Raw genomic sequence first — 16,810 nt, 5'->3', positions numbered from 1 at the left:
TTTCTCGCTTCTTTTCTTCAACGGCGCTGCTCAGCTGGCGAGAGGCCACACCTTCCTTTTCCGCTTCTCTCTCTCTCTCGCCACAAAGCACCAAATCAAACCCTAGAACACCCTCTCTCTCTTCCTTCCTTTCTCTCTCTAGAACCAGGCCCGTCGTCGTCCATGGGGACTCCGGAGACGTCGAGGGAGCCCTGCCCCGACCGCATCCTCGACGACATCGGCGGCGCCTTCGGCATGGGCGCCGTGGGCGGCTCCGCGTACCACTTCATCCGGGGCGTCTACAACTCCCCCGGCGGCGCCCGCTTCCTCGGCGGCACCCAGGCCGTCCGCATGAACGCCCCCCGCGTCGGCGGCTCCTTCGCCGTCTGGGGCGGCCTCTTCTCCGCCTTCGACTGCACCATGGTCTACGTCCGCCAGAAGGAGGACCCCTGGAACTCCATCATCGCCGGCGCCGCCACCGGCGGGTTCCTCCAGATGCGCCAGGGCGCCGCCGCCTCCGCCCGCTCCGCCCTCTTCGGCGGCGTTCTCCTCGGCCTCATCGAGGGCGCCGGGATCATGATCAACAAGCTCCTCAGCGCGCCCCCCGGTCCCCCCATCATGATCGACGAGCCCGTCCCGGGCATGGTCGGGGTGCCGGGGCAGCTCCCTGGGCAGATCCCTGCGCAGATGGCGTCCACAGGTGCCGGAGCGTCTACCTCAGGATCGGATTCAGGCTCGTGGCTCGGAGGGTTGTTTGGAGGGAAGAAGGAGGAGACTGTGGCAGGCGGCGGCGGAGGAGCGAAGACGGAGATCTTGGAGAGCTACGATACGCCCATGCCTTCATTTGAGTACAAGTGAACATTTTACGGTTCCATTAAATTGAAGCTGAAGTTTTTAATTTAGCCGTTGTTAGGTGGGACGATCATAAGACGGGGCTTCCGAGGGCTCTGGTTTGAACGATGTATCGAAGGTGATATGTGTTGTCTTTGTTTTCATTTCGCAATGATATTCGATGTCGTGGGCATCGCTGTAATATAATTCGATGGCAATTTTGTCTGGATTTTGCTTGCGAGACAGGCTAAATTAGTTTAGCTCTAAAGGACATTATTTGGTCAGAACGATTCGTTTCCATGTTCAAGAGAAAACTGACAATTAGATTATATGAATGAGCTTATTTGTTTGTGAACTCGATTTTACTTGAGCCTGTGCTTTGGCAATTATTCCTAATTGTCTTTTTATGGAAAACATTATTGTGTATATGTCATGATGGGCAAAAGTACATCTAGCTTTTTGGCTTGAATTTGTCTGTATGACTTGATTGGCATCCCATGCTTGTGATGTTTTTTTTGTTTCACTCTGCACTTATCGAAGAAAGTCTCTTTGCTGCGCTAAATGATATTGCCTATGACTTCTGGCATTTGACCGCTTCTTCGGCCAAGGCAAGCAGCGGAGAGTTATATTGGCACCCATAAGAATGTGATGTATGAAGTATGGCGCTCCTCCTATCCTTATAGGCACCCATGTACAAGTCACTTGCTTGTTGTAGTATGCTAACATGAGAGCTGGGTTAAAGCTGTTCTAGATCATGGTGGCATAGCAAAATGGTCAACTGATATGCACATGTCATCCTTTTCCTTTATTTAATTGCGTAACATGCTGCTGATATAAAGCTATGGAGTTCCTGTTTTGCTGTTGCTTCTAGTATCTAGATTATATTCATTGCCAAGTGTGGTGCAAAATATATTTCAGATTTTAAATTTTTGAATTTGCTTGAGATGCAGCCATTGCAGCTTGTCCTTTTAGTGATTGGGGCCCAATAGATTATTATTTCGATTGTTCATATTCCTGTGATCTGCCCTTTGCTTAGGGGAAAAGTTGATTTAAGGAGTTCATGCACTAAGTCATTTGTGTTGTATAAGTCAAGCAGGCTACAAGGGATGGATTTAGTACTTTGCACAGTAATCTGGTTTCAGGCTTGATGGGATTTTTGTATTTGGTAAGTTGATATTTTTCTTTTGCCGTGTTCTTCTTTTTTATGTTAACCTATGATTGTGCCTCCACTTGATTGGGGGAAATATTGATTTGGGAAGGAGTTAATGCAAACATAAGTCCAACAGGCTTATCATTTATATTATGGATGAATGTAGCAGTTGGCACTGTTATGTGGTTTCAGGCTTGATGGGATATTCGTATTGTGCTCTTCTCGTTTGATGTTTCGCCTGTGATGGTGCCTCCCTCATGTGTTTAAGTAGAAATGAGTAGGTTGAATTGTTATGGATTCTAATTTCTTAAGGCAAATCATATTCAGCTATCTTTGGAAAAAAGTGGACTAGGCCTCGAGGTTGCGTCATATTTAGCAGTATTCCCTTTGGATTTTCTTTTTGAAGTGGGATGTATTGCGTTGCACGTTCTTTGTCTTTATATATCATGCTATGTTTAAGTAGGTCGTAGTTGCTGAGGAGGGTGATAGTGGGATGTTGAGGTTCTGCGAGATCTTATTTACCCCCCTCATTTTACTTTTCTTTTCTTGCCGTCTGGATATTGTGATGCTACTGATTGGCACGCATCTGAGCATGTTCTTAATGGTTTAATGTTGTCCCGATAGAACGAGTTGAGGCCATGTGCTATATGATAATCTTCTAAGGTTCTGCTGGTCTTGCTTCTGCATGTCTTGAGTAATCTAGATGTCGCTTCTCTTATTGTGGAAGAAATTTAATATTCTCATACCTTGAGTTTTATTTCATGAAGTTTGTCTTTGGTTTGCCTTAAGTCATTTCATGTCTGGCTGTTTAAGTCTTGGAGTGTAATTTTTCTCTGTTACCACTGGGTTTACCTACCGAGAGTTCTACTGATCTGGAACATAGTTTTGTTCGTCATTGTTGATGCTTGGGTCATCTTAGCAATTGCCACTCTTGTCCCCAATCGTCGGTCATAGTTTTGGAAAAAACGTGATTCTGTCAAAAGCGACTAGGAACCCGATCATCATTTTAAATGGCGCCTCAGCTCAATAGTAGTTGTTTTCGCAGGTAAAATTTTTTCAGTAGTTTGAGATCATTCGATTTGCATTGCTCTTGCTCAATGTGCTCAGCTCACGGTCATTTTGGACCTATAGCAAGCCGGGTCATTCCAGCTCCGGATGAGTGTTTTACCAGGTGTATGAAGTTTCGGTTGTATTATTTCGTGCTTCCTATAGCATTCGAATTGGAACAATCCATGTATGTCCTCTGGATGGCTGGAAAGAAATCAAACAAGAACGTCGGAAGACATTGCAACTAAAACAAGTGAGGAATATAATGAAAAATCAGAGTTATGCCTTGCGAAAATCCGACACCAGGAAGTCTCATTGTGCAAATAATGACCTTATATCAGGGTCATATTTCGTGACTATTGTAGTTGAGCTAATCTCTCATAGCAATTCAAGGTCAAGTTTCATGCTTTTTTATTCAGACGTAGATAGAACCAGAGATTATATATGGCCAAGTTCAAACTCTCGATTCGCATGTTGTTGTATTTGATCGAACATCGCAAGTATCAAATGTCTCTGTCGAGTACTTGATAAAGCTCTTGCTTCTATCGACCGAGAGCATAAGTCATCTCAAGCTCCGCTCGACAGCTCAAAATCGGGGGAATCGATTTCGAGTGGACAATCGAGTCGAGCCTAAGATGCTTAGTAGAAGTTTGGTCGGCATTTCTTGTCTCGAGCATGTCGCGCTCGAGCATTTTTCCATTTGCCTTCGCAAAGAAACATGAAATATGTGAAAATGTCATCATCGGCCGACAAAAACAGACAAAAACAAACGAGCAAATTTGCGAGTGTCTTGACTTTGGTTATTTGTAATTAATAAGAAAACATTTATAATTTTAATAGGCCGATGCATTATGCCATTATGTCGAAAAAAATAGCAATATCCATTTTGTAATTTTTCGCCAGGTGGTCCTCCCCCGTCACTGCCACTCACTAGACTCCTCCGCTCGCCCTCTCCTCCCTCCTCCTCCGCCGCGCCATGTCGTCCGCCGCCGCGGCCGCGGCCTCCGACCCCATCGCCCCCTCTAACACGCGGGTGGGCTGGATCGGCACCGGCGTCATGGGCCGCTCCATGTGCGGCCACCTCATCGGCGCCGGCTACGCCGTCACCGTCTTCAACCGCACCGTCTCCAAGGCCCAGCCCCTCCTCGACATGGGCGCGCGCCTCGCCGACTCCCCACGCTCCCTCGCCGCCCTCTCCGACGTCGTCTTCTCCATCGTCGGGTACCCCTCCGACGTCCGCTCCGTCCTCCTGGACCCCTCCTCCGGCGCCCTCGCTTCCCTCCGCCCCGGCGGCGTCCTCGTGGACATGACCACCTCCGACCCCTCCCTCGCCGAGGAGATCTCCGCCGCCGCCTCCTCCAAGGGCTGCCACGCCGTCGACGCCCCCGTGTCGGGCGGCGACCGCGGTGCTCGCAACGCTGCCCTCGCGATCTTCGCGGGTGGCGACCCGGCGACGGTCCGCAGGCTGGAGCCCCTGTTCTCCGTGATGGGGAAGGTCAATTACATGGGCGGCCCCGGAAAGGGGCAGTTCGCGAAATTGGGGAATCAAATCACGATCGCTTCGACCATGGTGGGGCTGGTGGAGGGCATGGTTTATGCTTATAAGGCGGGGCTCGATGTTGGGATGTTTGTAAGCGCGATATCGACTGGAGCTGCGGGCTCGAAGTCGCTGGATTCGCATGGGAACAGGATACTGCAGAGGGATTTTGAGGCCAGGTTCTATGTGAACCATTTTGCGAAGGATTTGGGGATATGCCTGAAGGAATGTGAGAGGATGGGGCTCGCATTGCCAGGCTTGGCGCTTGCTCAGCAGCTTTACTTGTCGCTCAAGGCTCATGGGGAGGGGAATTTGGGCATTCAGGCGCTCATTCTGGCTCTTGAGCGGCTTAACAATGTTAAGCTCGAGAATACAGGCTCCTCTAATGTATGAGTATGACCTCTGCTTAGTGTTCTTAGTGTACTCATATTGGTATACATAAATAAATGATCATTTGCTATATACCAACAATTACATTTGCTGCTGTTATACTGTTGTTGTAAGAGGATGGATTGCTATGGTTGTATATTGAACGGAGAAATATGTGCTTCTATTTTTTAAATGTATGATAGACTGTCTAGGGAAAGGTTGGGATTCATATGTTAACCAGGATTCGTGAGACAAAGCGGAGTATTTGTCAAATGATTTGTCACTTGGACATTGCCCTCACCTTATCATTGCAATTTGATGGTCACCATGGTAACTCTCTGGATTCATAGCAATCTATGAGTCGTACAGCAATACATGGAAAGGAGGTTAGTATAACTGTAATGGTTCTGCTAATGAGCTCTTGGCTTTCACTTTTGGTTGTGGTAGCTAAACTTGTTTACTGTCTAGTAGTTTATGATTTGTTTGGGTAGGAAGGGAAATGGATTGTGGTATTCACATTCAGAATTTGAGATAAGAGCATTTTCTGTTAGAAAATTTTCCATTCTAGTAATGCACCCGAGGTATATATCTGTTCTTATTCCTAGAAAAATTGTCACTTCCTTCATTGACTAAAAGCAACTTACCGTATTAAAGTGGCCATAATATTGAAGACCGATATCTCCAATTTATCTCTTAATTTGTGGCTGCGCATTGGGCCAATAAATCAGGAATTTAGTTCCTTCTAACCCGACTGGATCTAATTATGGGTACCTTTGTGTGCAAGAGTTTTATGTGTTTGATGATACTGCCTACCTTCTAGCTGCCAACGTTTGCACCATTAATGGCATCTATAATCATCTTCCATGCAATTCCCCTCCGATGCTGTAGCAAATCATGAGAACAGCAATGTCAGGTGATCATGGTTGAATTAGCTTAGTTCCTTTTGTCAATAGCTTCCCTGTATAATCTCTGTCCACAAAAGCCAGTATAAGTTTGTCTCAATGGTTCTCAAGGAACAGGATTTGAAGGTGAGCAAATCATGGTGCATTAGGGCTCAGTGGTGACTCCAATTAGAATAACATGTAATCTTCTACAGGATAAGCAGGTACTAATCTGATCTCACAATTGTGTGGCAAAGAGCATGTATGCTTGCAACTAAGGGCGAGTTAAATTGAAACCCTGATATATGAGCATTTAATAGGGCCCATTATTAGATACAGTCTTGATGATCTTCAAGTATGATTTTGAAAAGATTATAACACTGAAATAATTCTTTTACAGCAATCTTTTTTTTTTGTTTTTTTTTTTCTCCCCAATGCATTCTCAGAGATACTTTAGGCAATTTCTTCAAGAATGTTGTCTCTTCTTTCTTATGGGCTTGTCCAAGTCCCCCTAGAGATTTAGTTCGGGGTTGGTTTTTTTTTTGGGTGGGTGGGGGAGGGAGATTTTTAAGCAAAAGTTGCTGTGCCTAAGATATTTGATGAAAAGCATAATGTTTATGTAAGTCTAGTATCAGAGCAAGTTGATCCAAAGCGCAAGGGATCCACATTCAGACGTAATGTCCATCCAGGGTGAGAAACCCATGGTTGAGGAACAAAGTGGGAGGGCCATTGAGCAACAAGGCGCCAAGGCAAAGAAAGGCCGTGGTAGCTCAAGTTCAAGGGATGTGCTGTATGACTTGGAGACCTGCGTGGCAAAGATGGAGATCATTCTCAGGGATGTCCAAGGAACAGTCGAAAAATTGTCTGATAGCATTGAAGGAGTTGAGTCCGGAAAGAGGGAGCTCCAAGCAGAGGTGCAAGAGCTCAAAACTCTGAGGAGAGATGTTGGGCTCCCTGACCAACACAGCCAATGAACTCCGCAGCGGAATGATGCCTTGGAGGCCTTGGTGGAGGCCATGCGCGCAGAGATGGCTGAGTTCAAGGTGAAGCTTGCCGAGGTGGAAACGGCATGCGTGAACAGCGTGATCAGTGTGCAATCCTGTCCACGAGTAGACATCCCGAAGCCAAAAGAGTGCAAGGGCTCATGGGTGGCCAAGGATGTGGACAATTTCCTGTGGTACATAGGGCAATACTTCCGAGCAACAGGGCCTACTGATGGTGCACTACGGGTAACTACCACAGCCATGTATGATGCTTTATTGTGGTGGCGTCATAGGTGCGATGATAGGTGTGGTGAGCCTATCATGAATTGGGAGATGTTCGTCAAGATGTTTTGACGCTATCCCATCCATGCGGAAGAGGAAGCTCGAGATGAACTCTGTCGCCTAGAGCAAAAGGGAGGAGTCAGTGAATATGTGAAGTTCTCGGAGTTGCTACTCCAAATCCCTTCCATGAATGATACGGAGGCTTGCTTCCAGTTCACGGGTGGTCTCAAACCATGGATAAAGCAAGAGCTGAAGCGGCGCAATGCAGCGGTGTTTGTAGCTGAGACCCTTGTGGAATACAAGGCAATTTCCGGAAACAAGTCAGACTCCCGACTGAGGGACAAAGTCATTGGTGGGGGAGATCGTAACAAGTTCCATCATCTAAGTGGAAGCAAACTGCCAGTGGCCCCTACAATAGCAAAAGCGGAGTCGAGTGGCGAAGTACACAAGAAGGGGTGCTTCTCCTTCAAGTGTTTCTTGTGCGATGGTGCACACTTGGCTTGTGATTGCCAACACGATGCACATTCGCAGTGCTTGTCAAGGCCCATAAGGAGGAATGAGAGGAGATGCGACTGGTTCGTTTCGGCTCCTAAGTTCGATCGAGTTTAAGAAGGCTATCATGATGAGGGCACTCGGGTGAGAGACTCTTTGGTTTGTCAAAATAAGTTTGTCACAGAAGTATTAGGATTAGTAAACAAGAGTCCCTCTATTTCGTGTCTCCACAGGTACTTGAAGCATGCCATAGGCATTGTTTCTGCCTGTTGTTCAGATCTGCCATAACCTTCTCCATAGTCTATGATGATATCTCTCTCTCTCTCTCTCTCTGTCAATGAGTTAGTTGAATCTTATCTTTTCTGGTTAATAATTTGTTTTGACCGTATTTGACCGTGCTATATGCAATCTTCAATACTCAATCGATTCTTGCACAGATTCTATCTTTGGTGCACCCTCTCATAAGAATTCATATTCTAATGTCTGGAAAGCACTCTTTTAGTGGAATTACTGATGGTTTCAACCTCCACTCGTGACTAAACTATCTGTTAATTGCTGAATAGCAATAGTTGGATACATAACTGCTGTTATTTGAGAGAGTATCCAGTCTCGAATCTGGAATTAGACCAGATACTACTGGTAACTATAGCCAGAAATGGATTCTTTACGGGAATCATGCCGGTATCAATGGTAATCTTAGACCAACAATAGTTTGATCACCCGGCTTTAGCAATGAATTTGTTGCTGCCGTGTCTGAAATGGGTAGTCCAACGCTCCTGTTCTGTGACTTTACTGCGACTGGAAAGTAGAAATCGAACTATCTTGACCAGTAGAAGAGCGTGATTGTTGAGGCTCCATTACAGATGCTTGGATGGCGAGTGCATTAGTTGATAATGTGTAAGTGAGTAGATACTTTCTTTGATTTCCACTGGGCTTTTCTGCTTTAGTATACAATAGATGCTCATTATCTGTCATATATTAGTGTCTCAAAATGTATTCAAAAGTGCCGTATGACAGAGGTAACACATTTACGTGTTTAATTAATCACGTTTAAGCATGTCGATGATAGTAACTTATGTGGTATCACTGGCAAATTCCTAGAAGTGTCAGCAACTTTGCATCGATAATTTTTACTATAGAACTAGTAAGTTTTCAAAAACATAGAAGCGAAGCATCCTATATGGTCTGAGATGAATTCCTTCCATGCATCGGGCTCATTACAACCATCAATCACAGACCTCATGATATACTGGAACTATCAATGGGGATTAGTTTAGTTCAATCATGTGGGCGCTTGATGTAACCAAGTTTTATCTTCCTTACCCATCTAGAAGGCACCTCAAGATGTGCTGGAACTAGCGATGAGGATTGGTTTAGTTCAATCATGTGGGCGCCTGATGTAACCAAGTTTTATCTTCCTTGCCCATCTAGAGGGCTCGACCTGTCGATGTCGGGTCTACGCTGTGGAAAGTTTGCACATGCACTTGCGCCCCCAAAAGACCAATTTGCTCATCATCCAGAAGGCGAACATCTGGAAACAAATCAAAAGCTGTTCCACTGTAGAATAGGAGGCTATGGCGAAAATTCAAAGGCTGACCATTTGACTGGGACACTACAAAAAAGCACCAGGACCAACAGGAATCAATCAAAATCACTCGGGTCGCTGCCTTGCCGATCTATGGAACGTACAAAGCATTAGTGGGTTGCAACGACTACTAGCACTATCCATTAATCCAAGCAACAAAAGGCCGTCTTTTTGGATTTTTATGGTTGGCTATTGAATGGAGAATTATGTGCTTCTATTTTTCAAAGGCATGATAGACTGACGAGGAAAATGTTGGGATTATACGTTAATCAAGATTCGTCAGACAAAGCGGAGTATTTGTCAAATGATTTGTTGCATGGACAGTGTCCTCACTTTTTATTTATTTATTGCAATTTGATGGTCACCATGGTAACTCTCTGGATTCATAACAATTTATGAGTTGTATAGTAATACATGCGAAGGAAGTTAGTATAACCATCATGGGTCTGCAGATGAGCTCTTGGTTTTTACTTTTGGTTGCGGTCTTGTTTGCCGTCGAGGAAACGAAGTAACTAATGATTTGTTTGGCTAGGTACGGAAATTCCTGGAAAAGTGTTGGTTCATTCATTGATTAAAATCAAATTTAGAGTATAAAGGGTAACCATAATTGTCAAGGCTGATATCTCCAATTCATCACTTTAATTTGTGGCCGTGCATTGGGCCACTAAACCCGGAATTCCTTCTAATTCCATTGGATCTATTCATGGATACCTTTGCGTGCAAGATTTTATGTCTTTGATGGCACTGCCTACCTTCTAGCTGCCAACCTTTGTACCATCAATGGTATCTATGATCATCTTAAACACAATTTCTGTCCAATATTGTAGCAAAACCGCGAGAATAGAAACGTCACATGATCATGCTTGAATTAGCATAGTTCCTTTATTCAATAGCTTCCCTATGTCATCTCTATCCACAAAAGCTAGTTCAAGTTTGTCTCAGTGGTTCTCAAGGAACAGGATTTGAAGGTGAGCAAATCATGGAGCATTACAGCTCATAGGTGACTCCAATTAGAATAACATGTAATTTGATATAGGATAAGTAGGTACTAATTTGATCTCATAATTATAACCATGATACTATGGCGAGTAGGCATATATGCTTGCAACTAACTGCCAAGTAAAATTAAATCTTGATATATGAGCATCGAATGAGGCCCATTATCGTGAACGGTCTTGATGATCTCCAAGTATGGTTGTGAAAAGATTATAATACCAAAATAATTCTCACTCTTTAATGTTCCAAATATTGTAATCTTGTTTACAATGCTCTTGTTGTTGTTGTCGTTTTTTTTTTTTTGAATTCTCAAAGGTGCTTTAGGGTAGGGGTGAGTGGTTCTAGAGTTTGTTAGGTTCCAATTGAAATCTGGAACCTACCCGTCATAGGTCCAAGGTTGGTTATTAGGTTTATCCAAGTTTTTCATGTACTTTTAATTGAATGATTGCAATGAATTATCGCTTTTAATTACCATTATTTGTTATAATTCACTGATCACAACTCATATTTAGACACAAAAATTATGAAATATTCACAAAGTATAAACCTTAGTCATGGATATTGCTGGAAATGGAAGCTCGATTAATGGTTTCAGACTGCATATTCACAACGTTGCGTGAAGACATAGAATAAGAAAAACAAAAAAACTCGTTACAAGTTCTAGGTTTTAGGTTCCCATTGGAACATGTAACTTACTCATTTGGAACCTATCTATTAGAATAGATTTCTCAATTTTGGAATTTGAAACTTACCTTACATATTCTAAAACTTAATATTGAATCGGGTCCCATGGGTCCAATTCTAAGGTTTTTGGTTCCACTCAAGAACCATGATCAACCCTACTTTCAGCAATTCTTTTAGAATGCTGTCTTGTCTTTCTTTTGGGCTTGTCTACAGATTTGTTTGTGAGAGAGAGAGAGAGAGAGAGAGGACTGAGCTGCTCATACTTTTAAGCAAAAGTTGTTGTGCCTAAACTCTTTGGTGAAGAGCTTAATGTTTACGTAAATCTGGTCTAGAAAGCTTGTTGACTATGCAGAACAGATAATGTATCCATTGTTAAGTAATAACCAGAAATGGGAATGTTGACATAAGAGGCAAGTGGATAGCATGTGGACTTCAAAAGCAAATGCTTTTTATTCATGTACATGAAGTATTTGATATGTGTCTTTTCGCTTTGCCAAAATCCGTTTGTTGCAGAAACATTAGGAGTAGGAAATAAGGGTCCCTCCGTTTCGTGTGTCCACAGGCGCTTGCAGCATCTCATGGGCATTTCATTTTGTTTGTTTTCGAGAACTGTGATGATATTATCCATAGTCTATGATGATATCCTCTCTCTCTAGCCCAGCTTTAGCAATGAACCTGTGGCTGCCGTGTGGCGTAGTCCAATTCTCCTGTTCTTTGCGACTTTATTGCGATTGGACAGTAGATTCCGAGTATCTTGACTAGAACAAGAGCGTGACTGTTGACGCTCCATTACGCACGCTGGAACTCGCAATGAGGATAGGGTTTTAGCTCGATCATGTGGGGGCTCGATGCAAGCCAAGTTTTGTCTCTTACCCATCTAGAAGGCTCGACCTGTCGTTGTCGGGTCTACTCTGTGGAAAGTTTGCGCATGCACGTGTGCCACCAAAAGACCAACTGCTCTTGCAACAACGCCAAGTGCCACAAGCTAATGCCAACAACGAAAACTTCTTTTTCATGAAGACTAAAGAGCAAAGGCTTGTTTTTTTTTCCCTTTCCTGCTTGAGTACAAATAATATTCACAACAGAAACAAATGAAAGATTGTTATGCGATCATTGGACAAACGGACCTAATAGATACCCTTGACTCCATAAATTTTAGAAGGTTTCACGCATCAATTCAAAGGTAGGCTAGGGAAGCATTCAAAGCAACCAACCATCGAAGGGGGGACGTCTAACAAAAGAAACTGACAATACCACAAGCAACGTAATGTTAAGAGTTACTAAAAGTGCCACTAAAGAGTGCTCGCTTTAGTGTTACGACCTTAGACAAAGATGATAATGAAGAAGAAGACAATCTACAAGTCTCGCTAAATTTAATGATAAAATTTGATAGAAGCCAATGGAGGATAAATGTATCACGCATGTACTAATTTGGGATTTTTGGTTACCCAAAAATTAGCTTGAGGTGAATTTATTAAAGATATATTGGTTTGAGATTTTTTGTCGTATTAACTCGTTAATTGATCCACATTGACTCAACGTGGCATCTAAGTTAGCAATTTAATGGCAATATTTAATGAAAGTTAACAGAGGATAATTGTGTCATGTGTTCTAATTTGGGATTTTTAGTGACCAAACAATTAATCTAATATAAGTTTGTCAAAGGTGTATAAATCTAGATAAATTTGTTATCGATGTACCGGTTTAGGATTTTTCATTGTATTAACTCGTTAATTGATCTACATGGACTTGATGTTGCATGATGGAAGTTAATATAAGGTAAAAATGTCACACGTGTACTAATTTTGGATTTTGATGAAAAAAAAATTTAGTTTATGATAATATCATCAATGTAAAAATTTGAGATTTTTCGTAATATTAAGCTTTTTACAAGTGTAAACAAGGCCAAATATTACATTAGGACCATTTTTTTTTTTCTTTTGTTGGTAAATAGGACCCACCAAATTTTGGCGCTTTGAAACGAGCTTAAAAACCTTGGGGGTTCTGCCGAGCAATAAGCAAGAGCAAACCAACACGTCTTTGCTTCATGTTGAGTTGATCCATCTCTAGCTCCAACACCGGAGAGTCTCCCTAGCCAGAAAAGACTCTGAACGACCTCCAATTATGCCGAGACCGACCCCATCACCTCCTCAGATTCACATCTTCTTCCTCTCGTACATCCCCTGTCTCGTCTTCCTGTGCTTACTCTCCAGTGCTGCAGAGTCTCAAATCCAAGATCAAGAACAGCAAGTCCTGTTGAAGCTGAGGCAATACTGGCAAGACCCATCTTCCCTCGACCACTGGGTCGCCTCCAATTCATCCTCCCACTGCACATGGCCTGAGATCACATGCCAAGAAGGCTGGATCTCCGAGCTCAATCTTGTCAACCTGAGCATAAATTATTCGATCCCTCCATTCATCTGCAACCTCAAGAATCTGACCAAGCTCGACATCTCCTACAACAATATACCTGGAGGGTTTCCCACTGTTCTCTACAACTGTTCCAAGCTCGTGTACCTCGACCTGTCCCAGAATTACTTCGATGGTCCTATTCCATCCGACATCGACCGGATGGCCGATCTTCAGGTCCTGATTCTTGCTGCCAACAGCTTCTCGTTTGATGTCCCAGCATCGATTGCGAGGTTGTGGAGGCTGAGGATCCTTCACCTTTGCCAGTCCGAGTACAATGGCACTTACCCTGAAGAGATTTTTGGCCTGTCTGATCTTGAAGAACTGAGGCTCGAGTACAACAAGTTTGTGCCGTCGCAGCTACAGCAGAACTTCACTGCCCTGAAGAAGCTACGGTTCTTCTCGATGGCACAAACAAACCTGATTGGGGGAATCCCAGAGACTCTTGGGAATATGGAGGCTCTTGAGCACTTGGATTTGGGGATGAATCTACTAACGGGAGAGATCCCGGGCAGCATTTTCACTCTGAGGAACTTGAGCATGATTGATCTATCTTTTAACAACTTGACGGGGAACATACCTGAAGATTTTGGGAAGCTCAAGAATCTATCCAGCTTGAGTTTGCAGTTCAATCAATTATCCGGTGAAATCCCCGAAGGTATTGGGCGTCTTCCCTCTTTGTCTGATGTCAGGCTGTCTAACAACAATCTATCGGGCACGATCCCCCCCGACTTCGGCAAGTTTTCCCCACTCAGCAGATTCGAAGTGGCCTTCAACAGCTTGACTGGCGCATTGCCTGAACAACTGTGCCATGGGGGCACGCTGTTTGGGTTGGCCGTTATGGACAACAATCTCGGCGGGGAGTTGCCAGAGTCACTTGGAAATTGCAGTACTTTGTCTGTAGCAATGTTGAACAACAATGGATTCACCGGCAATGTGCCCGGAGGACTCTGTTGGAACCAAAAGGATTTGGAGGGAGAGAGTGTAAACACACAACGAGAGATTATATTTATACATATGCCTTGTAAAGGCTTAATGGAGTACACACATAAGACACACACAAGCTTTGCTAAGCTTATAACTCTCTAAAATCTCACTCTCTCACTGTCTCTCTCCCTACTCTAAATAAACTAACGTAACCCTATATTTATAAGCATCTTCACCGCCTGGACTTCAAACTTGCAATAGTTAAATTTGAACTTTTCTTCTTGGCAGTCAAAAACCGTGGGCTGCGTTTCCTTCACGTGCAAGTACTAGCAAAGTTAAACTTTGCTTCTTGCTCCTTGAAGACTCCAGTAACAATTATACTATTATTTTAATATGTGCCCATCCATTCCTTCATGCGTACACTTGCTTCCCACGTCCAGGCTTCATGCATAATGGGACTTTCATTATTATATTAGGTGTTGACTCCAACAGACTCTGGATGTCGCGGAACTTGAGGGCTTTGATCTTGAGTGGTAATGGATTAACTGGTGAGCTTCCCGAGGAGCTTTCCCCAAACCTCACTCGGATTGAGATGAGCAACAACAAATTCTTCGGCAAGATTCCGAGCACGGTGTCTTCATGGAGGAACTTGGTAGTGTTTGATGCCAGTAATAACCTCCTCAGTGGCACCATTCCGACTGAATTAACCAAGCTTCCTTCTCTGGTGGCGCTTTTGCTAGGTCAGAACGAGCTCTCTGGGAATCTTCCGACAGCTATTGTCTCGTGGAACTCCTTGAACACTCTGAATCTTAGTCACAATAAATTGTCGGGACCGATTCCTAGCAAAATCGGTCTTCTACCGGTACTCGAGCAGTTGGACCTGTCTGAAAACCAACTGTCTGGCTTGATTCCTCCTGAAATCGGCCAGCTGAATTTGAACCTTCTCAATTTATCCTCCAATCGCCTCAGTGGACGAATCCCAAATGAATTAGAGAACGCCGTGTACAACACCAGTTTCCTGAACAACCCGGGCCTCTGTGCATCCAATTCATTCATGTGGCTCAATGTCTGCAATTCCCAATCCCGGAGATGGAGCAAAAGCTTGCCGATCAATCTTGCCTTGATTGTGCTCTTGGTCATTGCTGTGGCAATATTTGTTTTGAAGCTAGCGATATTCACAATCAGAGCTTTGTCGGGATTGAAGGAGCGTGATGTGATCAGAATTTGCGGATCAGGGAAAGTACACAATATTATCGAGAACCGTTCTGGTGACGCTGTTGTGATAAAAAGGATTTCCAATTAGCCGACCGTTTGGGTGATATATGCAGGAACCAATGGAGAGGTACGATTATCAATACCCATAAGAAGAGATTCCCACATCTCGCTCTGCCGCAGACGGAAGACTTGAATCCTTATTGTAATCAACTAGGCAATTCTCAAACGCACTTCAAGTGGCATATTCTCACTTTCTCAGATTCGTTCAACTGAATAAGAATGGCATGTTTTAGCTATCAGCTCGTGTAACTTTCTTGTTCTGTCCTAGCGAATAGTTTCTGTTGGAAAAATATGACTTTGAATTGGATAAAATAATGAAGTCCGATATCTAGAGTATTTAAGTCGGACTTTGAGGTATGATATTAGTTTCTTTAATAATTTATTTGTCCATAATATTGCTAATGGTCACCAGCAAATTTCCTCCAATATATAACAAAGTTTAAAATTAGAATATTAGATAGCAATTCTAGTATTTTTGCAGAGTCTTTATAGCAAACAATTGGATAAGATGGTTGTAGTTTTGGAAAGGAGACTCGAAAATGATCTTAAAAATAAATGAACTTATATTTGTCTTTTGAACAAAGCCTACTTTTCAAAATGTTGCAAAATAAACAAAACACTTTTTTGGGAAATGTCGCAAAGTGAACAAATGCGTTTTTCAAAGGTAATGTTGAAAGGACATATAAAATTCGAAGTTACATTAATAAAAAATAAAAAATAACCATAATTTCGTTGTGAATAGTTGTGCTATTTCAATAAGACTTTATGGTTAATTTTTTTATAGAAATAAACCGAATTTTTAATAAAAATAATGATCGTTGGTTAGTGTCAAATCTCGCTTACGTGTGCATTCACATCTTTTCGATATGGGACAAGACACCTTTTAATTTATTTTATGGACAAACTACCAATAATTCCCAAAAGTAGAAAATAAAATGTTAGAAATACACAACCAAAATTTCAATGAAATTAATATACATACATAAATGCCTCTTTCAAGTTAAAATTTTACTTAGTGTAAATATATCAAAATTCTATTAAAGTGACAAGTAACTTATACTTTTAAATAATATAATTGAACAAACTGCATACATACTAATCTCTTATTTCAGCGGGAAATTCTATTTATTGCGCATTATTATGGCCTTGCGTTTGATCCTGTTTCAAGAGGTCTTTAGAAAGTAACCCTAACTTTTGTAAGAAGCGGCACTACATCTAAGCTCATATAGGTGAAGTATCTCTTTTGTGTTTTTGTTATTATTAAAACATTATAAATTTGTACTATACATTTAACCTACAAAACGTAAGAGATGATATTGACTTATCATATTAGGGCTATATTAGTATTACACAATCACATTCAGTAACTTGTTCTCATCCGTT

The 16,810-nt window shown here is 42.8% G+C and overlaps 3 protein-coding genes across 3 annotated transcripts; all 3 read left to right on the top strand.

The window, feature by feature from the left end:
- Positions 1-30: 30 nt before the first annotated feature.
- LOC104436565 (mitochondrial import inner membrane translocase subunit TIM17-2) lies at positions 31-1,165 on the top strand. Its single transcript, XM_010049375.3, has one exon. It carries the CDS (start codon positions 163-165, stop codon positions 835-837), a length of 675 nt encoding a protein of 224 aa, XP_010047677.2. The 5' UTR covers positions 31-162; the 3' UTR covers positions 838-1,165.
- Positions 1,166-3,872: 2,707 nt separating this feature from the next.
- LOC104436564 (probable 3-hydroxyisobutyrate dehydrogenase-like 1, mitochondrial) lies at positions 3,873-5,247 on the top strand. Its single transcript, XM_010049374.3, has one exon. The coding sequence runs from the start codon at positions 3,984-3,986 to the stop codon at positions 4,935-4,937; it is 954 nt and encodes a 317-aa protein (XP_010047676.1). The 5' UTR covers positions 3,873-3,983; the 3' UTR covers positions 4,938-5,247.
- A 7,597-nt stretch (positions 5,248-12,844) lies between these two features.
- LOC104439056 (receptor-like protein 52) lies at positions 12,845-15,663 on the top strand. Its single transcript, XM_039308909.1, has 2 exons — positions 12,845-14,171; positions 14,644-15,663. The coding sequence occupies exons 1-2, from the start codon at positions 12,941-12,943 to the stop codon at positions 15,453-15,455; spliced, it is 2,043 nt and encodes a 680-aa protein (XP_039164843.1). The 5' UTR covers positions 12,845-12,940; the 3' UTR covers positions 15,456-15,663.
- Positions 15,664-16,810: the final 1,147 nt, after the last annotated feature.

This window comes from Eucalyptus grandis, chromosome 3 (assembly GCF_016545825.1).
Source record: "Eucalyptus grandis isolate ANBG69807.140 chromosome 3, ASM1654582v1, whole genome shotgun sequence".
Taxonomy (NCBI): domain Eukaryota; kingdom Viridiplantae; phylum Streptophyta; class Magnoliopsida; order Myrtales; family Myrtaceae; genus Eucalyptus; species Eucalyptus grandis.
This window is presented reverse-complemented; position numbering and strand designations above follow the sequence as displayed.